At 32.6% G+C, this 21,462-nt stretch overlaps 1 protein-coding gene across 1 annotated transcript in view; it reads right to left on the bottom strand.

The window, feature by feature from the left end:
- Window positions 1-21,462, bottom strand: part of Ccdc91 (coiled-coil domain containing 91) — a 363,605-nt gene that overhangs the window by 274,472 nt on the left and 67,671 nt on the right. Inside the window, 2 exon segments of the mRNA XM_047550439.1 lie at window positions 6,662-6,740; window positions 8,758-8,801. Of these exon segments, the coding sequence (XP_047406395.1) occupies window positions 6,662-6,740; window positions 8,758-8,787 (109 nt within the window). The 5' untranslated portion in view covers window positions 8,788-8,801.

The raw sequence follows: 21,462 nt of genomic DNA, 5'->3' as shown, positions 1-21,462 counted from the left end.
AAAGTGAACAGTCATTTGCCTCTAAAACAGCACCACCCACTTTGTACAAAATGGCAATATAACAACACATTCTGACCTAATATTCTTTTCATACAACTGCTATCAAAGTTTCGAAGCTGAAGTTACTGATGAAAGTGTTTGCCAATATTAATAGATTTTATGAAACACCCTGTCCTTCAAGGTGACAGTTTTCATATAACATCACTAAAAACGGAATACAATCCATAGCACATGGCATTTATGTCTGTTAACAGTATAATTCCAAATATATAATAAATGAGTAAATGGAGGATGAATGAAAAAACAAACCAAAGAATTAATTTAAATAAATTCCATGAATTCTGAAACTTTGGCTCTACTGCAATCAGAAAATATAATCAAAACCACAGACTGATGCCAAACTAAGATATAATTCTTAGAACTTGCAAGGTCAAGTAAAGACACGGTCCTTCTTTCAAAGAGTGTAGGAAGAGAACTTGCATTAAAGGTGAAAGTGGACAAAGGAAGAAATCATAATGTAAGTACAGGTATACTCTATATTCTGATATACATATATAGTAGCCATTAATTTTGAAAAGTCTCTACTCTTAGTTTCCTAAAAAGAACACGATCAACCCATTTATGAAACATCTTTGATTGGAAATATTTAAAATAACAATAGATTTCTTAGTCAAAAACTGAAAAATCTTTTCTAAAACATATAGTCCTTTAAACAGCCAACTCAAAAACTTTTTCTATTATGCGCAAAATCCGAAATGACTTCCCTTTAGAAAAATTAAATAAGAACAAAAGGAGGTAAAGGAATTGGATAGTGCTATTATTGCATGTAGACTATAATATATTAAACTAAACTTTGGTCTAACTTCTACTGTTACCTACTGGTATACAGTAGAACCAGGACAGAGAAAAGACCTGTAAAACAGTTGTACTTTCATTCAGAGAATCCATAACTACTCTTATTAATCATTATTTCCAGGCATATGTCTCAATTGAGAATGACCAGGAAAGTTAACTGAGTATCAAAGGAAATAGTTTCTTAGCCACCTTTGAGTAATCACCAAAAATTTTCAAGATTAATATATTTTTGAAGGAAAGTTTAGATTTGCACCCTTCTAACTTATAATTGAAAGACTATTTCATTTACCCTACAGAATTAAAAATAATCAAGAAGAGATAACTGAAAGTAAATCTATTCTACTAATCACCAAGAAACAATTAGTGGCACTGATTATTAACAAAGCATGGTGCTTTGTTAGACACTTGGGAGTCAAAAAGTTTAAAACCTGGTCTCTTGTTCTCCAAAGCTCAGACTAAAATGGAAACATAGAGAGAAGTCATACTGATAAAAATGACACTAAAAATACAAATGAAATACCCACATTCATAGCAACCTTATTTAAAATAGCCAAAGGTGGAAGCAACCCAAGCATCCATGAACAGATGAATGTATTAAGAAAAATCAAAATATACAATGGAATATTACTCAGGATTATAAAGGGAAGAAATTTTGACACAAACTACAACATGAATGAACCTTTAAGATGTTATTCTAAGTGAAATAAGATAGTCACAAAAAGGCAAATACTGGCCAAATGTGGTAGCTCATGCCCTGTAATCCCAGCTACTCAAGAGGCTGAGGAAGAAGGATGAAAAATTCAAAGCCAGATTGGGCTACTTACCAAGACCCTGCCTTAAAATAAAATTTCTCAAAAGGCCTGGAGATGTAGTTCAGTGGTATAGCCAAGCATGTGCAAGGCCCTGGGATCAACACCCAGGACAAAAGAAAAAAGACATATACTGTGTGATTCTACTTAAAAGAGTATCTATAATTGTCAAATTCATAGAAATTGAAAGTAGAATGGTGACTGGCAGGGACTGGGGAGAGAGGGAAAATAGGGAGTCCTTTAAATGGGTATAGAGTTTCAGTTTTACAAGGTACAATACTGAACTGTGTACTTTAAAATGCTTACGACGGTAAATTTTGTTACATGTATTTTACTACAACTTTTAAAACTATGAATTAGCATGAGCTAAGCACCAAGCAAGTACTGCAGAAATAAAACGATAGCAGTTCCTCAGAGGAAGCAGTTAATGAAATATAGAACAAATTCAGAATAAATTTAGTCTGCAGCTTTTCTGGAAAGAAAAATATGACTCAGGTAAGCAGATGGGAGTTGAGGGAAGGTATTCAGGAGCTATGGCAAAGGCATAGAAACACTACACAGATCACAGTTTAGCTCACAGGCTTCTAAGAGAATAGCCATGGAAAGCAATCTAGAAGGTAAGACTACGGAACAAGGAGGAAAATGCTAGAATAAAGGCAATTCTCTTGGATAGCTTTCACTGAAATAAAGTAATAATATTCATGTTTATACAGCATAAGGAAAAAAGGCAAAGAAGAGACTACTAATTTCATATTCATCATTTACACTCTCCAATTTCTGATAATGGATGTGTAAAGACACTTACTACAAGTTAGATGCACTAACTTACTGTGATACAAGCCCACAGATAATAGATTGCATTTCACTTATGCTGCCTGGCAATTCATTAATTTCATCATCAGCATGACATACAAGCTAGCATTTTAAAAGCCTCCACTAGGGAAAAAGGTGCACTCATACATTGCTGGTGGGGTTGCGAATTAGTGCAGCCACTCTGGAAAGCAGTGTGGAGATTCCTTAGAAAACTTGGAATGGAACAACCATTTGACCCAGCTATCCCACTCCTTGGCCTATACCCAAAGGACTTAAAATCAGCATACTACAGTGATGCAGCCACATCAATGTTCATAGCTGCTCAATTCACAATAGCTAGATTGTGGAACCAACCTAGATGCCCTTAAATGGATGAGTTGATAAAGAAACTGTGATATATATACAATGGAATATTACTCAGTCATAAAGAAGAATAAAATTATGGCATTTGCAGGTAAATGGATGCGGTTGGAGAATATCATACTAAGTGAGATAAGCCAATCCCAAAATACCAAAGGCCAAATGATCTCTCTGATAAGCGGATAATACATAACGAGGGATGGGAGGGAGGCAAGAATGGAGGAAGGATGGATAGTATAGAGGAAAAAGAGGGGTGGGGAGGGTGTGAGGGGAAGGAAAAATAACAAAATGATACAACCATCATTATCCAATGTACATGTATGAGTACACAAATGGTGAGACTCTACTTCGTGTACAACCAGAAAAACAAGTTATACCCCATTTGTGTACAATGAATCAAAATAAATAAATTTTAAAAATAAATAAATAAAATAAAAAATAAAAGGCTCCACTATGTTAATGATGCTAATGTACAGAAAGATGCAGGTCTTGAGGTACGTGAACCCATGGACAGAACTGCAGGTTATAAACAGACACTTGGAAAAAAAAATAACCATAAGTTGCGGATCCACTATTCAAAAAAAAAATTAAAAAATTAAAAAAATAAAATAAACAGACACTTGGACAGATCCATTAGTTACTCCAGTTGCTATTACAAAAATCATGCTCCATTTAACCATGAGTCCAGTCCTGAAACAGTATAATCACAAAGCATACTAATCCCCATTACGCTCTAACAAAATTCTTTAACCTAACCCCAAGAATGATTTTTCCTTTCCCCACTAAAGACTTCCAAACTTAAACCAATATTACTGAGTTATCTGCTTAGATTTTAAGCTGTTGTAAAACTTGGTTAGTGTTAATCTATTTCTAGAAATATTTTTCATATGGATCATAGCTGAAGTATAGAGAAAAAAATAAGGAGAAAATTAGTCTTTTCTTAGGCTAAAAAGAATCTCAGCTATTTTCGTTGGTATTAGTGTGGAAATGATTAAAATGTTATGCCAATTAGCCTGTTCATATCACTCTCATCAAACATCTTCCACCTACCTAAATCAGAGGCTGACTTCTCCACCAGCCAGAGGAAGACAAACTACCTATGGAAGAAAAAGATTGCTTTGGCTGGGAGAACACGTACCAGGTTTTTAACTTCAGCCCTTAGCCATGGTTGTTTTTTCTCCATTTATGCAAGAAAACTCAAAAAGAGTACTTTCTGTAGATTTGTGGGGTTTGTTTTATTTTGTTTATAAGGAAGTGAAGGGCAGACTCTGTGTGTGTGTGTGTGTGTGTGTGTGTGTATAGAAAAAGGGTTGTTCTTTAATTGTTCCTTAATTCCAACTTCTTTAGGCTTTGAGGACTTGACCCACAAATATATAAAGACACATACAAATGTCACATATAATGTTCATTTCTGAGGAACAGAAATTAGATAATTTGCCCACAATATATAATTCTTTAGTACATTGCCACAAGTTATTATAGGAAAACAGATTTTGTTCCTTCTTTTATTAAAAGTAAAAAAAGTTCAATTTGGTTTTAACTTTCAATCTTCTGAATCCATTTCCTCAAAAGTCACTTTAGGCCACCTGTGGGTTTTCCATTAACCTCCAATCTCACCAACCTCCCTACAGCCTTTGACACCAGTTGATAACAGCTTCTTTAAAATTTTCTAATTTCTATGCTGTAGCATTTGACTACTCTCCCTTTGCCTCACAGAATACTATTCCTTATGGACACCCATATTAATCTATTCAGTCCTATACTGTTTCTTCCAGTGATTCCCCCACAACTATCTGTGGACTTTTTTTCCCCCAGAACTGAGGACCAAACCCAGGGCCTACACATACTAGACAAATGCTCTACCACTGAGTTAAATCTCGAGACCCAATCTACAACTCCCAAGCTAAGAATTCCAGTACTGACCTTTCTACTCAGTTCTAGGTACCTTAAATACCTTAAATACCTTAAATACTCTAAAATAAATTCATGATGGCCCCACTCACTTCAACCAATCCCCAAATTCTCTATTTCTATTCATATTCTATTCTCTGTTCACACTAACGACATTTTTCCAGAATCAAGGCTTGAAACCTCAAAAATCAATTTGACTCCTCTTTCACAATCACATCCAGTCAGAAAGTCCTGGTGCCTTTTTCAAAAAATTGAGTTACTGAAAAGAACTGAAATAGAATGGGAAAGATTAAATTTCATCTCTAAACATACCTATCTGTGTCAAACTACAAAAGATTTTTCAACCATCATTTTTTCATCTGCATAACAGGAAAAGAGTAGTTGTTCTGTACATAAAAATTCTAAGTCATTACATAAAATTATTTATTATCCTTCCCCACTGCCATCCTAATCTATTCATTGATTGCATTACTAATTCATTCATTTTTTTCTTTAATTATTCATTCTATAAATACTTATCAAGGGAAAACTATAAGCTAGACACTATGCTTGGCAATTAAGATACAACAAAAGAACAAATAGACATATTGGCTAAACCCACAAAACTTACAGTCTAAGTTGTATAGTCAAATAATAGGTGTATGTAGAATTGAGAGGGTTTGCTGGGAAAGTTTCACAGAAAAAGAAAGATTAAAGCAATAAATGATGCATTAATAAGTAAGACAGTAAAGGAATGGAGAAAAGCAGAATGGGAAGTTAAGGGAGACAATCCTCTAAGCAATGCAAACAACACATGAAGCCCTTGAGCAAGAATGAACATCCTAACTATGTCATCCCTTTTTTTTTTTCCCTCTGTTGCATTTTGTTCCATTTGTCTTTCCGCTTCATAATCCTTCCCCACTGTCCCATACCTGCCTCTTAAAAGCACATGCATCTTTCCAAGTTCAGATCAACAATTTATATACTAAGGATGGTACTAACTCACCCACACCAGGCATGAAACAAGCATTTACTAAATGAATGGATGACAAAATCACTATTCCTTCCAAATGACAAATGTGTTTCACAACGTAAGTATGCATGTGCTTGCCCTTACCCTTGAAAAATGGATTAGACTATGCTCCATACATCAATCTATCCCCATAGGGTCTAATGCACAATAAGCACTCAATTTGTAGGATGCATAATTCCAATAATCTAGAACCAGGCAAAGCTGCTGAAGAAAAAGGCTTTCATCTTCAATCCATAACTTTACAGTGATTTGACGAAAAAGTCTAGAAAGTTCAAACTATTATACAGACATAAATTATACTACTATTAAACATTAAGTCTTCTTAGAAATATCTCTCAATAATGGAATTTTTTTATACTTAATTTCTTTAATGACTTGTGCAGGATGTGTGGGTATGTGTGCACACATGTGTTGGGGGTTTAAATCCCAAGACCTTGTCCATGCTAAGCATAAACTTTACCACTAAGCTATATCTCCAGTCCCTGATGATTTATTTTTAATTTTCAATACTTCTAAATGAGTTTATTATAGAAAATTTAAATACTATCAAAAATTATATTATTTATAGGATATTAAAAGGTAGTCTTTAACAAATGATCAAGACAATCTAAAAAATGATTTTGCACCTCACTTTTCTAAAACTAAGATTAATTAGAAAATGGAAATTATACTTTAATTTCATTTAATGTTCCTAAGATCATTTTTAGAATCAAGCCATCATCATGGAATTTGTAATATAATTTCATAATTTGTTATTTAAAATGAAAACTGTAAAAAGAGACATTCTGGGTTGTTCTGTTTTTCAGATCAGAGAAGGCCAAGTGAAAAAGTAGAAAAAGGTTTTGAAAAAGGCATAAAAATGTTAAATGGGGGGAAACTCCTAGTTCTTGCCTATCAGTACCTGTAGGAAAGGCAGCCCAGGGAATAGCGGGAGATATTGTTTGGGTTTCACCATTTCCACCATCAAAAGTCTCTGCAGCCTAGGAAAAACAAACAAACAAATAAAAAGAATTATTTTAAAAGATCTAAAAAAGTAGAAATTCAATTTAGGTGATCAATTATCTCAGTTTTACATACATATCTTCTGTAATACAACAAACACTTTCAAATTATAAATAAATCTTATCTCAATTAAATTTTTATTTCATATATCCTTGTTTTCATTTGTGAACTTTAACTATTCTAACTTAACTCACCACAACATTTACCCATCCATGTAAGAAATATAAAAATATAGAGCCCAAATCTTTTAAATTAATTCACATTAAACTAAGGGATTTAATCTTAAAAAAAAAGAAAATGGGAATCCTCTATCTCCTTGAACGATTACTAGCCGGACTTACTAGCATTAACATTTAGAGAATTCCTAAAACTGACATTTTCAGTGAACAAGCTCTCCAATTTTAGGACAGTCAATTACTGAATGTTGAGTTTGTGGGTTAGAGTACAGAGTTTTCTGTTCTCTTAGGTGACCAGGTCACAGCAAAACTATTACTAAAAATTAGAGCCGTAATTTCAATTTGGATTCTGCATTGAGTTGTCAGCCAAGGAGAAGTCAAATGAAGCAATCTGCCACAGGAACAGTATGTGACACAGAATACAGTAACTACTCACTACAAACTGAAAAAAAAAAGAATATATTTTATATGACAAGGATAAAGACCTTACATACTTCTACAGCAGGAGTGAAAAGAAACCTAATAGCAACAATAAACTTCAATGTCAGTTGACACTATACCTATGAAATATTGAAAGGAATAGATGGACTGAATATAATACTGAGGTGTAACTGTCACTTAAAGAGCACTACCCACTCTGTTTTATATGTTTTATATATTAAGCATGGATTAAACAAAGGGAATTATGCTTGATTATATCCTCTAAATAGCTAAAAATTTCCAAATAATAAATTAAATCAGATGATAATAAGGAAATATTATATTTCAATAATATAAATAAGATTCAATCACCTCAGAAAAACCAAAATACTAAATAAAATGCAGAAAACATTCAAATGTGGTAAGCAAAAACCAGTTTTAGATGAAACACAAAAAATAGGTATGTCCATATTCTAAATAGCTCCATACTGATGATATTAAAGATAAAACAAAGTTATACTAACCTCAAAAAAAATACCATTCTTTCATGAAATTTCAAACACTGTATATATACTTAAAACCTTATTTCTCCTATTAGTGCCATTAATTACACACCTTAATTTTATGATTCACTTTTTATCAAATCCCAGTGAGGTGAAAGTATTACTTAAAAAAAGAAAAGAAAAAAAAAAAAAAATCACAGAGCTCACTTGATGGTAGTTCCAGGATTTGAGCTCAGGCATCCTGACTCTTAATCCAGAGATTTTCCTGCAAGACTATACTGGCTCCATAAAAATAACTGGGTTACAAAATATTTCAATAAAATGAACACACATTGAAAAGGATTAAGGAAAAGACACTGCTTCTTCAGCTAACAATTTCCACTTACAAAATATCCAACCGAAACCTGAGAGAATAATCTAACAACCCAAACATACTAATTAGCTATATAAACCACCAAAAGGCTATGTACTTCATTCACATACTAAATCAACTCGTTACAGGTGTAAACATGCAAGTATGTGACAAGATCTCTAAGACTCATCCCTCATCTCACAAGTATTTCCTAATAGACATGTATCCCGGCAAAATCATCTGCTGACAATTTTTAAAACCTCTTCTTAAAACCTCTTCTACTGGTAGCACTTAATTACCTCAATTTAAATCATTCCTATGGGCAAAACCAAACCTTCAATAATAATAAATCAGTTTTAACTTTCAAAGGGATGATACTTTTTAATTTTTCTTGATTTCTCTCTTTTTTTTATTCCAGAGTTACAATCAAGTTGATTAAGAAAAGATCATGAATGCCAACAAAACTTAATATATTTTCAAAAGAGTTTACTGGGTTATAACCTTACAAAAGTTAAAACACACAAACATAAATAATAATACATACCTCAAAACCACCAAAATCATCATCATCCATTCTTCAAGTATCACCTGAAAAATATCAAAAGACACTGAAATAAGACCACACACAGTCATTTATGTCAAAATGCTTCCCCAATTTAAACCTACATACATTTTGATTTTGTTCTCCAACTCAAATGTATACACATTTTGATTCATAAATTAAAACTACTTTCATGTGGGATAAAAAAAAAAAACCTTTAAACTATCAATGTATGCATTTTTAACACCAAAAAAAATGGTAATTGGCTTTGACTTTCTGGCAAAATTAGCAATTTCTGTAACTTTTTCAGCAACCATGTATTTTGCCATGTTATGTTCAGACACCAGGAGTGGAAAAAATATTCTTTTACATTTTAATTTGCTTTTCCCAAATTGGCGCTAGGGCTCAATTCAATAATGCTTCCTGCTTTTTGCATCTATTCCTCAGTTGTCTGGCAACATCAGCACAAACTCTAGCTAAGAACAGGACTGTGGTGAATTTTTGGAAATCTGTCCCTCACCACAAAGGTTCTTCCCTCAGTTTCATGGCCGGGGTGATTTAGATTTTCAAAATTGATCAGCATTTTTGAGCTGTGGCCACAACTTTTGGAGCATTTTGATATGTGTATTTTTAGCTGAAACTGCTTTGCACTTTTGGAAAAATGTGGAGCAAGTTACTAGGCTGATCAAGATAAATCAAGTCATGTATTCATGGGAGACTAGGGATGAGAAAAACACAAGTGAATATCCAGAATTCCTCTCTTCTTTACCCTTAAAGTATGTAAGAGAGACAAACAGTAGGATAACAAATGCTCTCTTCTGTTCTAAACACATAAAATGGAAGAACAAACTAATTAATTAGTACCTGGACCTCAAAAAGAAAACAGCAGCCTTACCTAACAAACCATGAAAAAACTAAAAAACCTGAGATAAAAGTAAGTATTAGATGATTCACATTAACATGGAAAAGTTTTTTCTTACATAGTTTCTCAAGATATGATTTGGAACTTACAATTGTGAGTCAGTAGTTGCAAGTGCCACTCTGTTCAGTACCTGGTTTCCTTTGCTATCTTTCAAGAACATATTCAAATATTAATTATAGTTTCCTTGACTCAGTAATACAAGGTAGACCTGATTTCAGGAAGATAATCCTCTCCACTTCTCATAAAACAGCTATGGAAATTAAGCCATACATCAAGCAATAATCATAAAGGCATTTTCTAAGGTTGCTGGCTTTCAGTAGTCATCTGTAGTTATGCTTTGCTTTCTCATTGATATTAGTATTAGTGCCTTCAAAAGAAGAACTTAGAAAAATTGTCAAAAGTTAAAAATGTTAATTTTTGAGGGCTGTTTTAACAGGCAAAGCAAATTTATTTTCATAGAAACTCAGTAGGCAGAAAGATTATTAAAAAGAAGGGCATTAAATTAACCAGAATATGATAACAGATTGTCACCATTACCACAACTTAACAATCGGATGAAAAGTTCTAAAAGCTGTATTTCTCCAAAAATTAAAGCTAAGCAAGGCATTCACATACAGTACTTACAAAATATAAACCAGACTTTCAGAAATTTTTGATGGTGGTTAGTTTGAAATGGAATTCACATTAATTTTGTGTTGCAAGTGAACAGAATCTGTGTGATTACAATTTTCATGAAGAAATTATGAAACAAGAATGATATGAATACTGAGAATTAACCAAGTCAAACTATAAACACCAAGTTTGTCTTTTCCACATGTTATGGATATTGAGAATTAACCAAGTCAAACTATAAACACCAAGCTTGTCTTTTCCACATGTATCCCACAAATCTCAAGAGACAACTAAAAGATATTTTTAGCATCTACAAATGCCATACTCCAATAATACGGTTTCAAAAATTTTTGAATTTTTAGAGTAATGCTCATGTATTTTCATAAATCTCATCCCAATAAATTATTTGTAAGGTGCCAGAAAATTTGAAAACAAAAACAAACACCCATACCAAACAATCATTTCAGTTTGTTTGCCTGTGGTAATGAATCAAATACCATCTTAAGTCTGAGTTAGCTCTACAAAAGAACATATTAGTGACTAATGATGTTTTCCATATCCCAGCAACTTCTACATACTAAAAGGCAGATGACAGATTTCCTCTTCATTTTTTAAAGAAATATTGATATATTTTTTAAAATATGTCCCTGAGTTTCTTAGCATATAATACTAGAGAAATAAATAAAGCAATGATCTTTCTCTAATTTAGACATCAAATCCTGCAATAGTTTGTTTCCCCTTGAACATTTTGAAAAGAAGGGGAAAGAAATTAACAGAATTGATTTGTAATAATCAATTTTATAAAATACAAAAATTAAAAATTAGTTTTAAAGGAAATATTACAAATGAGGCCTTGTTATAGATTTAGCCACTCCAACATATTTCAAATATTATATCTAAAGTGCATTCCTACAAAACATTTTAGAATATTTCTGCAACTTAACATGACAGCCATTAAAATACAAATATTCTAAGAATGACCAACAACAAATATACCTTTCATCCAAGTTACAGAATCATAAGCCTGACCAAAAAATTGATAGATCATGGAATTCATTCTTTTGTGTGATGGCAGGAAAAGAGGTGGAAACTCTGTTATCATTAGGGAATTTACATTTAAATAATTCAGAATATCTAGGTTTAACAATCGTCAAAAAGTAAAAAAATCACTCACAAAATAATTCAAAAAATTGTTGTAAAATTAAAGGACATTATATCCAAATTTAATGTGTCTATCAAGTACCCAAGAAAACAAGAAACCCACACCAAGACACAATATAGATAAAGATCAGATTCAAGAAGCTTCCCAAGATATAAAATAAAAAAGTTTTATAGAAAGGATCAATAATACAATGACATCAGACTTCACAACAGCATCAATGAAAAAACAATGGAGCAATGCTTTTAAAATTCAGAGGGAAATGACTTAAAATATAGAATTCTTCACTTAGTCAAACCAACAAATAACTGAGGATGAATAAAGTCATATCCCCACCTATAAAGTCTTGAAACAATTTTTATTTCCCACTTTCTTAAAAAGTTATGCTTTAAACCAAAGGAATAAGACAAAAAAGATTATGTGGGACTGGGAAATAAGATCCAACTATCGTGAAATGCAAAGGGAATTCTTCCAGAATGATGATGGTAAACTGAACTATGTGACCTATGTGACAGGCTCAGAGAACAACCAGTCTGTACTGGAGCAGATCAGAAAGCTCCTCCAGGATGTATTCAAGCAAATGAAATTAACAAGAGTATGTCATGTGCTTTACCATCATTAATACAATTTTTTTTAATGGGAGAAATATTAGGGTTGAATTAGTGATAAGAAAACTAACCAAATGAAAACAGAGAAATCAATATGTTGGACAAAAAAAGTAAACATTATATACTATATTTTGCAGTTGTGAACAGTATTCATACAATCAAAATAATATAAACAATGAATAAGTAATCAAAATTATAATGTAACCATTTGTGGAAAATAAAAGGAAAATGATGGGATATGTGCTATGGGGTAGAGGGGTTAATAAAATAGAGCTTAAGGTCCAACTTTCATATTAGAAATCTGATGAGTCTGAAGTTGGAAAATGAAACAGTAACAATTGCATATTATTTAGAGATACAATGGTAATGACTAAAAGAATCAACTATACATGTTAAATATCTGGACTCTAGAAGATAAGAAATGAGAGGTGGAAACAGGGAGGGCACAAGAGATTCCTATGATTCATAGACAGACAGCCTTTTACAACTTTCAACTATGGGTTTAAAAAAAGAAATAAAATAGTGTGAGCTAACCTACCTATTATTTCCATCAAAATTCTCTGGAAAAAACTCAATAATTTTTATGAAACTATAAAAAAAGACATTAAGTGCTTTAAAATAACATTTAGCCAATGAATAAATTAGAATTTTTTATAATATTGCCCTCAATTACATTTTCCTATATTATATATATTTATACAAATGTAAAACTGTATCTCTAGACAATAAAGTTGCTCAAAAGCAAAGAAAGTTAAAAAATAAATATATATGTGTATTTATGTGTGTGTGTATGTGGTCTAACTGAGGAAAAGACCCTTAGAGAACTGACGTCAACAAATAAAATCTGTCAAGAGGTCATCTAAATTATTCAATTACTCCAAAGTGTCCTTCCAGTTAACACTATCTACTTAGCATTTACATCAGTCTCTATCCCATCTGGAAAACTACTTGCTAACCACCATCCTCAGAATCGCAATAATACCTTTGAATCTGATTCTTTTGATGCTACGTTTCCTAGAAGCAAGAAACATATTTTTGTTGTTATTTTCTGACTCTCCATAACAAACATAAAGTAGAAAGAGGAAACAGTATAAAGAAAACACACACACTCTCACACACACACCTTATTTAAAAAATCAATAGCCATTAAGACTGAGACAATTAGAAAAGTTTATTGTAAAGATCAGAACATCACACTTATCAGTTCAAGGAAGCTATTTGCCTAGGTTTCTATAAGAAATCTGGAAGTAGTGTAGGGACTTTTTTTTTTTTTTTAACATCTTTGCACCTTGAACTGAACAGTTCCTAGAACATTGTAAGGGCTCAAAGAATATTTTGAATTAATGCTTTTGGAATAAATGACTGAATGGAAGCAAATGAGTTGTTAATAGTTCCCACATGACTTCCTTTTCCCTCTTATTTTTCCAATAAAAACACATTGGCGCTTGGGCAGGAGAAGATCAAGTTGCTAGCACTAAAACAGTTCTACCCATATTAAGACAAGAGCCTAGAGGTCTAGATCTTGAAAGAAACTATGCTACTGCATTCTACTATCTTCAAGTATCCAGTTATTATTGGGGCTAATAATTAATTTTGAAACTCCTATGCAGCTGAATAAAAGAAGTATTGCCATACACTATACAACAAGTCAAACTTTGCCAATGCAGAATATTATCACAAGTCCAAAAAAATTACTGAGGTATAAATTCATTACTTGAAAAACATTCTATTCATAATTGATCAGATAGGAAAACATCTCATCCACTAATAATTCTGATAACTAAAATTGTTTTTTATTGTTTATTTTATTTATTGTCAAGTAAGTTTTTTGTCTTTACCAACCTTCTTTAAGAAAATTATATGTCCCAGGAAATAACAAAAACTAAAAATTGTAAAGCACTTATCTTCCAAACTCTATTTACTTTCCACCCTCTCTGGTTAATTCTCCTACCTCCCCCAACTCCTTAACAGCAATCTTTCCCCAGCTTGAATGTTCTCTGATCCTACCAAGTAATCCTGCCCTTCAAAGAATGCATGCACTCATAATCTTAATGTTCTGCACAAATTTTCCAGAACTAATCATGTCTCTGAAGTCAAATATTCCCAAGCGAATAATGAACATTTTTATGTGGCTACTGCCTATCAACTCAAAACTCACAATATGAATTATACTTCCACTGGGCAAAATCACATCTTCCACTGAAAATCAGGGATAAGAAATATCACTTCCACTCCTCACATTTTATAGGAGGACACAAGCCTTCTCTCAATAGTAGGAAATAAAACTGAAGAAATAAAATAGTGCACAGAATTCTCTACCTATTTTCTATTGGACAAGAGAAAAACAATGCTGGTGACTGGATGTGTAAATTTAACTTAGAAGAGAATTTGTGAAAGACATTTCTGTCTCAGGTCTAAGTCACATTTACATTAAAGATTTAACAATAGAGCCACTACTCTAAATTCTATATGACTCTTATTGCTATTTCTCAATCAATTCAGAATCCAGAATAGTTGCAAGAAAACTGAACAGTTCCCCCACAAGAACCATCAACAATATCTAATCACCTGTCTTCTGCTGAGAACTATCAGAGAATATCACTGTAAAATCCCTGTTTCTCATCTCCATCTGAATTCATGGTGCTGCCTTCCATATCATGTCTCTTTCTTCCATTCTCCAAAGAAGCAATTTCAGAGACTATAAACTCTCCTCAAACTCCCAACAATCAAATAAAATGGCCAAACCTCCTATTTTAAACAGAGAAAACAAAGTACTTCAAAAAAGTCCTTTAACTTCTTGCTATCAAAACTTCTGTACTCAGCTATTCCACTTTATTCTGCTCACAAAGAAAAAAGAATCCCTAATTCCATCATCTGTACTCTTAAGAGGTTTGGCTCTCTCACCTCCCTCCTAAATACTCAATTTCTCCCTCTTATTTGGCTTTCTTCCATCAACACTGAAACATGCTTCAGGTTCTACATCTTTAAAAATAAAACAAACAAAAGCAAAAGCAAAACCTTCCTCAACCACCTGTCCTCTAACCACAGTTGACTCTTAACAGTTCAATTTCATAGCCATTCTGTTCTAATGTCACATGCCTGCAGTCAATACCTCCTTTTCATAAATGCAAGGAGACACTTTCAATTCCTCGTCTTATTTGAACACTAACAGCATTTGACCAAATTTTCCTTCTCAAAATACTTTCACTCTATGGTTCACAAAACAACCATATTCCTTCTTTTTTTCTATTTCTCCAAATGCTTCTTTCCAGCATCTCTAGCAGGTTCTTCTAGCTGCCCTTGAAACACTGGTGTTCCCAACAGCTCCAACATAGCCCTTCTTTGCACTACAGATACTCCCTGAACTATCTTACTCACTCCTGAGATCTAGATCCATATACCCAAGACACAACTAAAAAGTTTTTCAATCTAAGAGTAACCTCAAATTCAACGCAACCTACAATGAACTCAAGATTTCCCCAATCATCTTCAAATTTACTCTTCCTCCAGAATTCCTTGTCCTAATGATTGGTTCTACCATCTATACCACAGGTGGCCAACACAAAGATCTAAAGTCATCTTTGCCTCCCTCTTCTCACTTCATTCATAAAATCAATCGCCAAATCCTATATCCTAAATACCATTAGAAGTCATCTACTCTTCTCATTCCCCAATATCCCCACCCTCATTAAGGTCACCATTATCTTTCATTTGATTTATATCATTGGCCTCCAAAACAGTTCTGTTTCCAGTTTCCAGGTTATTCTCCACTCTGTCACCCAAGTGATGCCTCTAAATACTTCCCATGTTTAAAACTTTCCAATAGCTCTATGGATGAAGCCAAAATTATTTACCTTAACTCTATATATAATTTTGTTGTTGCCATCTTCATATCTGGCATTTCCATAGCCTACACTCATATAGGGAGTAATATTTGAATGGTATCACTTTGGCCAAATCCCTGCATCTTTTTGAACCATTATCCTCATCTATAAAATAAACAAGTTGACTAGATGATTTCTAAGATAATGCAGTATAAAATCCTTTATATATGTTATTCTATTACTAATATTGGGTTCATCTCTTCTTCCCAACTTTTTATCATGAATTTGTTACTCCTGTCAATACTATTAATACTTTTTCATATATTATGTTGTTAGAATTTTTGTTATATTATTCATTCTTTTGACTGCTATAGTATACCAGTTTATTCAGTCATTTCCTGCCAATAGATGTTTAAGTAATTTACAGAATATTTGTTATTAAGAAGAAAACTGCTATAAGCATTTTTCAACAGATCTAATTCTGTATATACATAAAATTTCTCTTGGGTTTCCACCAATAAGAAAAATCACTGGGTTGTAAGGTTTACCTGTTTTTTTTTCCATAGGATAATGGCTACACAAGTTTTACTTGTGGAAGCAATGCATGAAAGTCCATCATTCTCAAAATTTGGTTTTAAATATTCTTTTATTGTGAACTTAATTTGATTTCCCTAAGTGTAAAGCTAAAATTTCTTCATACAATTGTTAATGATATGTAGCTCCTCTTTTGTGAAGTCACTATTCATATATTTGATATTTTTCTCTGTGGTCTCTGCATTTTTTATTTAATTGCATGAATTTTTAAAATTTTTTATATTAATCACTTGTCAACTGTATATACTGCAAACACCTTGTATATTAAAACCTATTTTTCACTTAGAACAGTTTTATGAACAAAAATTCTTTATCTATTTTTAATAACAATTTATCAATACTTAGTATTATTTTAAAAATCTTCTGCTATCACCAGCTTTAAGTATGTAAGTCACTTACAACTTAATATTTGTACATGATAGAACCCAAGATCTTTATTTTTTTTTCTGACATGGACCATTTTGTCCTAATTTCCTTTATTGTAAACTTCTTTCCTGAAGAATTATATATTCCATATTATATACCAAATTTTTTTTTGGTTCAGATAGACCTAAAATGTGTGGGTCTATTGCTAGCTACAGAATTATTTCATTAGAAAAGACATCTTTATGATATTGCACAATCCTGTTCATAAACATGATACATCTATCTAATCATTAACATATGTCTTTTTTAAAATGCCCATTAATGAAGTTTTATACTTCTCCCTAAATAAGTCTTGCATATCTTGTTAGATTTGTTCCTAGGTACCGATATTCTGTGATGCTATTTAACTTCTTTTAATTTCCACTTTCTAATTGTTGCTCTTGTGTAACAATGCAATTACCTTCTATATATTAATCCTATATCCATTCACCTCTGACAATCTATTATTTCTAATAAATTATCCACATATTATTTAAATTTTACATGTAAGTGATTATTTTGCATCCAGATAACAACAGTTTTAGTCCCTCCTTTATAATTCTTAGTTTTTAAATTCCTTTTTCTTGTCTTCATACACTGGTCATGTCCTCCAATGCAATGTTAAGTACATGAAGTAATATAGCAGATTATATTTTCCAAAGATGACCTCAAAAAAAAAAATCACTCATCCCATATATTCTTCTAAGAATGGAACATCAATATTTCTCCCACTGAATGGTAGGGATTCTGTCCTCTCATCTAACCTACATAGACTGTTATGACTTCTATAAGTAGTAGTACAGTAAAAGAAACATCTTGTAACTTCCCTAGCAAGGTCATAAAAATGCAGTGCAGTTCTGTCTTTTGCTCTTGTACTGCTTGCTCTTGAAACCTAGATGCCATGATGGGAGAAAGATCAAACCAGCCCACACAGAGAGACCACATGGAAAAGCCACGTGTAACTTTTCCAACGACTGCCTAGTTGACTTCCCAGCCAAATCCAGCATCAAATCACCAGACGTATGAATGAACATAATTCTAGATGACTCCAGTCCCTAGCCATCAAATCTCCTCCAGTGATCAAATCATCAGAGCTGAGGTCACTAAAAGGAATAAAGCGATAAAAAGTCTTATTCTGCATTATGGAAGTCCCTGACCCTCAGAATATACAACACAATAAAATGGTTGTTTTATGAAACAAAATGATTTGTTTTTTATGATTTTTATGTAGCAAAATAACTAGAACAGGTACTAACAAGAATGCCTTTATCATTCCTGATTTCAAAGAAAATCTTTTAAAACTTCCCCATATGGATTAGAATAAAAACAATTTTTTTAAATAACACCCCCCAAAGAAAAAGACATTTGGTGACAATTAGTTGGTTGAGACTTTATAGATATTCCTTAACAGATTAAAAAGTACTTTCTCTTTCCAATTTGCTAAGCATTCTTATCATGAATTTACACTGATTATCAAATGCTTTTCTAAGCTATTAAATTATCCTACAGTGTTTTTCTCTTTTAATCTGATAATGTCATCATTTACATTTACAGATCACCTAGTATTAAACATCTCTCAATACCTAGGATAAACCAATTTGGTAATGATATTTGTTTTCTTTTAAAGGTAGGTTTCATTTTTTTGCTAATATCTTCTTTGATATCTCTAGATCCACATTCAAGAGTAAAATACATCTATAATTTTCATTTCTTAAAATTTTCATTTGTTTTAGCTAACAGGGTTATTATGCTGGGCTTTCAGAACTACCTGGGAAATTATTCTTCTTTTTCTATTAATCAAAAGAAATTACATCATATTGGAATAATATATTTCTTAAAATTCTCGTGGGAACTTGGTTAGCAAATCATCTGAGCTTATTGCTTTCTTTGTGGGAAGATTCGATTTCTTATAATTATAGGATGATTCAGACTTTTAATTTCTCCCTTGGTTTTTGTTAAGTATTATTTCTCTAGTGATGCTATTTTTAAATATTTGGCATATAGTTATTAACAGTACTCTCATTATCTTTTTGATTTCTTATTTATATCTGATTTATCTTTTTCATTCTACATATATCAAATTCCACATGCCCATGAACTGTATTATTTAAATTTTTTATATACTTGATATTTTTTCTTGATCTATCAATAATCACAAGAAGTGAATTGAATTTTCCCACTATAATGGTAGAAATATCAGTTTCTACATGAAAAATTGGGGGCTGTGGGGTTTTTTTGTTTTGTTTTTGTTTTTGTTTTTGTTTTTGTTTGGTACCAGGGACTGAACTCAGTGGCACTCGACCACAGCCCTATTTTGTATTTATTTAGAGTCAGAGTCTTACTGAGGTGCTTAGCATCTAGACATTGCTGAGGCTGGCTTTGAACTTGAAATCCTGCCTCAGCCTCCCAAGCACTGAGATTAAAGGCATACACCATGGCACTGGTGATATATTTTTATTGAAAAGGAAAACAAATAAACAACTTAGAATGAATTTAAGGCAAACTGGGAAAAAAGCAGATTTTCTTTAAGTGGCTAAACAAAGTTTAAAAATCAAGTAACAATAAAAGAAAATGTTTCTGGTACGAGACAAGCAGTAAAATAAACTAATCGTATACAAGTACATGGATAATACACTTGTTTTGCAATAGTGCAACTTTTAAGTACATATTGTTGACTGTCCATAGTTCATGCAGAGTTACAACTTCATCCCCCAATAACATTCCGGATAGTTCTTGAAGAAAACTGGTCTTAAAAAAGGCCTGGGGCTGTTGTTATAGATAAGTGGTAGAGCACTAAGTGGTGTGAGGCACTGGGTTCAATTCTCAGCACTAAATAAATAAATAAAGGCATTGTGTTCATCTACAACTAAAAATATTTATTTAAAAAAAAAAAAGGCCTGATGCTGACTTTGGATTTGTTTTAAATACCCTTCATAATGTTAAGTTCCTCCTATCTCCAGTTTCTCCAGAATTTTTAACACAAATGGTTGCTATATTTTACAAAGCATTTTTCTGCATCTATTCAGATGATCATATGGGTCTTCCTCCTAATTCTTATACATGGTAAATTATGTTTATTGATTTGCATATGTTGAATCAACCCTGCAATCTGGCATAGAGAAAAACTGAAAGCTTTTCTTCTAAAATCAGGAACAAGACAAGGATGTCCACACTCACTACTTCTATTCAATATGTTCTCAACTCTAGCCAGAACAATCAGACAAGAGAAGGAAATTAAGGGATACAAATAGGAAAAGAGGAGGTCAAACTTTCACTGTTTGCATATCTAGAAAACCCAAAAAAGTCCACTTCTACAGTTGATAAATGAATTTAGCAAAGTAGCAGGACACAAGAACAACACTCATAAATTAATAGTATTTCTACACTCCGACAGCAATTCAGGTGAGAAAGAAATCAGAAAAACCATCCCCTTCACAATATCCTCAAAAAACATAAAATACCTGAGAATTAATCTAACCAAGGAGGTGAAAGACTTCTACAATGAAAATATAGAAGACTGAAGAAAGAAACTGAAGATCTCAGAAGAATGACTTCCCACGTTCTTGGACAGGCATAATTAATATTGTCAAAATGGCCATCCTACCAAAAGTAATATACACATTCAATGCAATGCCCATCAAAATGACAATGACACTTTCCACAAAATGTCAGAAAAAAGAAAGAAAAAAAAAAACAGACTTTAAATTCATTTGGAAGAATGAGACCCAGACTAGCCAAAGCAATTCTGAGCAAGAAGAATGATGCAGGCGGCATCACAATACCTGATCTCAAATTATACTACAGAGCTATAGTAACAAAAACAACATGGTACTGGCATCAGAGTAGAGACATGAAGACAAATGGCATAGAACAGAAGACACAGAAACAAACCCATATACTTACAAGCCAACTGATACTTGTCAAAGGTACCAAAAACATACACTGAAGACAACCTTTTTTAACAAATGGTACTAGGAAAACTCAATTTCTATATGTAATAGAATTTAACTAGATCCCTATTCTTTCACCAGGCACAAAAGTCAATTCAAAATGGATCAAAGTCTTAGAAATCAGACCAGAAACCTTGCAACTGCTAGAAGTAAACATAAGGTCAACATTCCATTATATAGGTACAGACACCAACCTCCTCAATAAGACCCCTAACGCTTAAGAAATAAAAAGAAGAATCAATAAATGAGATGCCATTAAATTTAAAAGCTTCTGCACAGCAAAGGAAACAAAAGTGAAGAGTCTATGCAATGAGAAAAAATCTTTGCCCCTACCCCTCTGAACTCAAAAAACTCAATGCAAAAAAAAAAAAAAAAACCAAATAACCCAATTAATAAATGGGCAAAAGAACTAAACAGAAATGTCTCAAAAGAAGAAATACAAATGGCCAACAAACATGAAAAATGTTCAACATCTCTAGCAATCAGGGAAATGCAAATTAAGAACACACTAAGATTTTCTCTGACTCCAGTCAGAACAGCAATGATTAAGAATAGGAATAATAGCCAGGCATTGTAGCTCACTCTTGTAATCCAAGTGGCTCAGGAGGATAAAGCAGGATGACTGCAAGTTTGA

The sequence above is a fragment of the Sciurus carolinensis genome, chromosome 4, assembly GCF_902686445.1.
Source record: "Sciurus carolinensis chromosome 4, mSciCar1.2, whole genome shotgun sequence".
Classification (NCBI taxonomy): domain Eukaryota; kingdom Metazoa; phylum Chordata; class Mammalia; order Rodentia; family Sciuridae; genus Sciurus; species Sciurus carolinensis.
Note: the sequence above shows the minus strand (reverse complement) of the source record. Positions and strands in the feature narration are given on the sequence as shown.